Source organism: Pteropus vampyrus, unplaced genomic scaffold (assembly GCF_000151845.1).
Source record: "Pteropus vampyrus isolate Shadow unplaced genomic scaffold, Pvam_2.0 Scaffold937, whole genome shotgun sequence".
Classification (NCBI taxonomy): domain Eukaryota; kingdom Metazoa; phylum Chordata; class Mammalia; order Chiroptera; family Pteropodidae; genus Pteropus; species Pteropus vampyrus.
This window is the reverse complement of record NW_011889718.1, coordinates 18,239-19,902: the sequence shown is the minus strand read 5'-3', so window position 1 is coordinate 19,902 and position 1,664 is coordinate 18,239. Positions and strand designations below refer to the sequence as shown.

At 53.1% G+C, this 1,664-nt stretch overlaps 1 gene segment (V, D, J or C); it reads right to left on the bottom strand.

Moving 5' to 3' along the window:
* Window positions 1–787: 787 nt before the first annotated feature.
* Window positions 788–1,308, bottom strand: LOC105309906 (the record flags this gene model as incomplete). The annotated part of the segment is given in 2 exon segments: window positions 788–1,098; window positions 1,200–1,308. Coding segments are annotated over 2 exon segments (360 nt in total), but the record flags the coding sequence as incomplete, so codon positions are not given.
* Between the last annotated feature and the right edge of the window lie 356 nt (window positions 1,309–1,664).

Below are 1,664 nucleotides of genomic sequence, written 5' to 3'. Positions count from 1 at the left end.
GAGTTAGATTAACGATAGCAGATGAACTAGGGACAGGTGAAGGCCATATATGCACGAAATCCCTCTTCTGTGACTGGTCTGGGTGGAGGCTGTGAGATTGAGCTGGGATCCAGCTTCATGGAGCTCAGACTTAGTGAAATTAGGACAGTAGATGAACCTGGTCATGTTGGGAGGATTTCAAAATCCACCTGAGTAAGTGAAGACCTGGAGGGTACTGTGTTGTAGGCAAGACAGAAATGGCATTGGATAGAGTCCTGGGGGGCTGATTCTACCCCTGTGGCCACGTGTCCTGTCTGAAGGGAGACCCACGTGGGGACAGCGTGTGTCTGTGGGGGGCAGAGCCTGAGCTCAGCACACAGGTCCCTGCACTGTGCTGTGTCTCATTCTGTGTGGAAACAGTTCCCAGCCTCAGGGACATAAAGCCCTTAGGTGGTCTCTCTGTCACGAAATCAGAAAGGACACATTGAAAGCTGCTTCAGGAAAGGTCCCCAGGCACTGCTGATCTTCCATTTACAGACACGTTACTTCTTCATTTCTCATCTGTGTGAGAATGTGGAAAATTAGAGCCACAAAGAAGCAGTAATTCTCCTGGGAGGCAGCTGAGAGGAATGAGAGGAAATCGCTGCTCCCAACAGGAAGCCCCTTCCCCAGCTCCCTGTGCACCTGCTGCTGGGCTGGTCTGTGTGTGCTGTGCTGTGTGTACCCTGAGCGCCCCCTGGTGTCCTGAGCTCCCCTCCTGTCTCCCTCAGGGAGGTTTGTGACTGGGCTCACACTGAAGTCTCCTCACTGTGTCTCTCCAACAGTAATACAGGGCCGTGTCCTCAGCCTTCAGGCTGCTCATTTGCAGATACAGCGTGTTCTTGGCGTTGTCTCTGGAGATGGTGAATCGGCCCTTCACGTAGTCAACGTAGTTTGTGCTGCTGCCATCACCACTAATGTATGAGACCCACTCCAGCCCCTTTCCCGGAGCCTGGCGGACCCAATACATGTAGTAGCTACTGAAGGTGAATCCAGAAGCCACACAGGAGAGTCGCAGAGACCCCCTGGGCTGCACCACGTCTCCCCCAGACTCCACCAGCTGCATCTCACACTGGACACCTGTGAACACAGACACGTCAGGGTCAGGAAACTGTCACACATCCCTGTTCCTCAATCACACCCACTCACGTACTCAGTGTCCCTTGTTCCCCATCAATCACCTCGTAAAACAGCGACGAGGAAAACCCAGCGGATCCCAGCCGATCCCATGGTGCGGCGTGCGTGTTCAGACCTGATCCTGGAATGGGGACTCCTGGGAATCGCGGGGCTGGCCTCCTGTCCCAGAGCTGCAGGCTCAGGGCTGGGCTGGCTTTTATCAGCAGAGGGGCCCTATTTGCATGTGCTCTGACTGTATAAAGAGCTCTGGGGTTGGGGACCCACAAGAGGGCAGAGACCCAGAGCAGGCCTGGATGTACCTGAGCACATAGTGACAATGAGATTGTTTGGTGAAATATGACTTTTACTGTGACATGTGTTACTTAAACACTTAGCACCATCATCTTATTTCATTTTACTCATGCACGTAAGTCACGGGATGTGATATCATTTACCTGCATCACAGGTGAACAAGGCCAAACAGGACCACAGAGAGCTCGGTGGTGTCGAGAGTGCACGTGTGTAAGAGT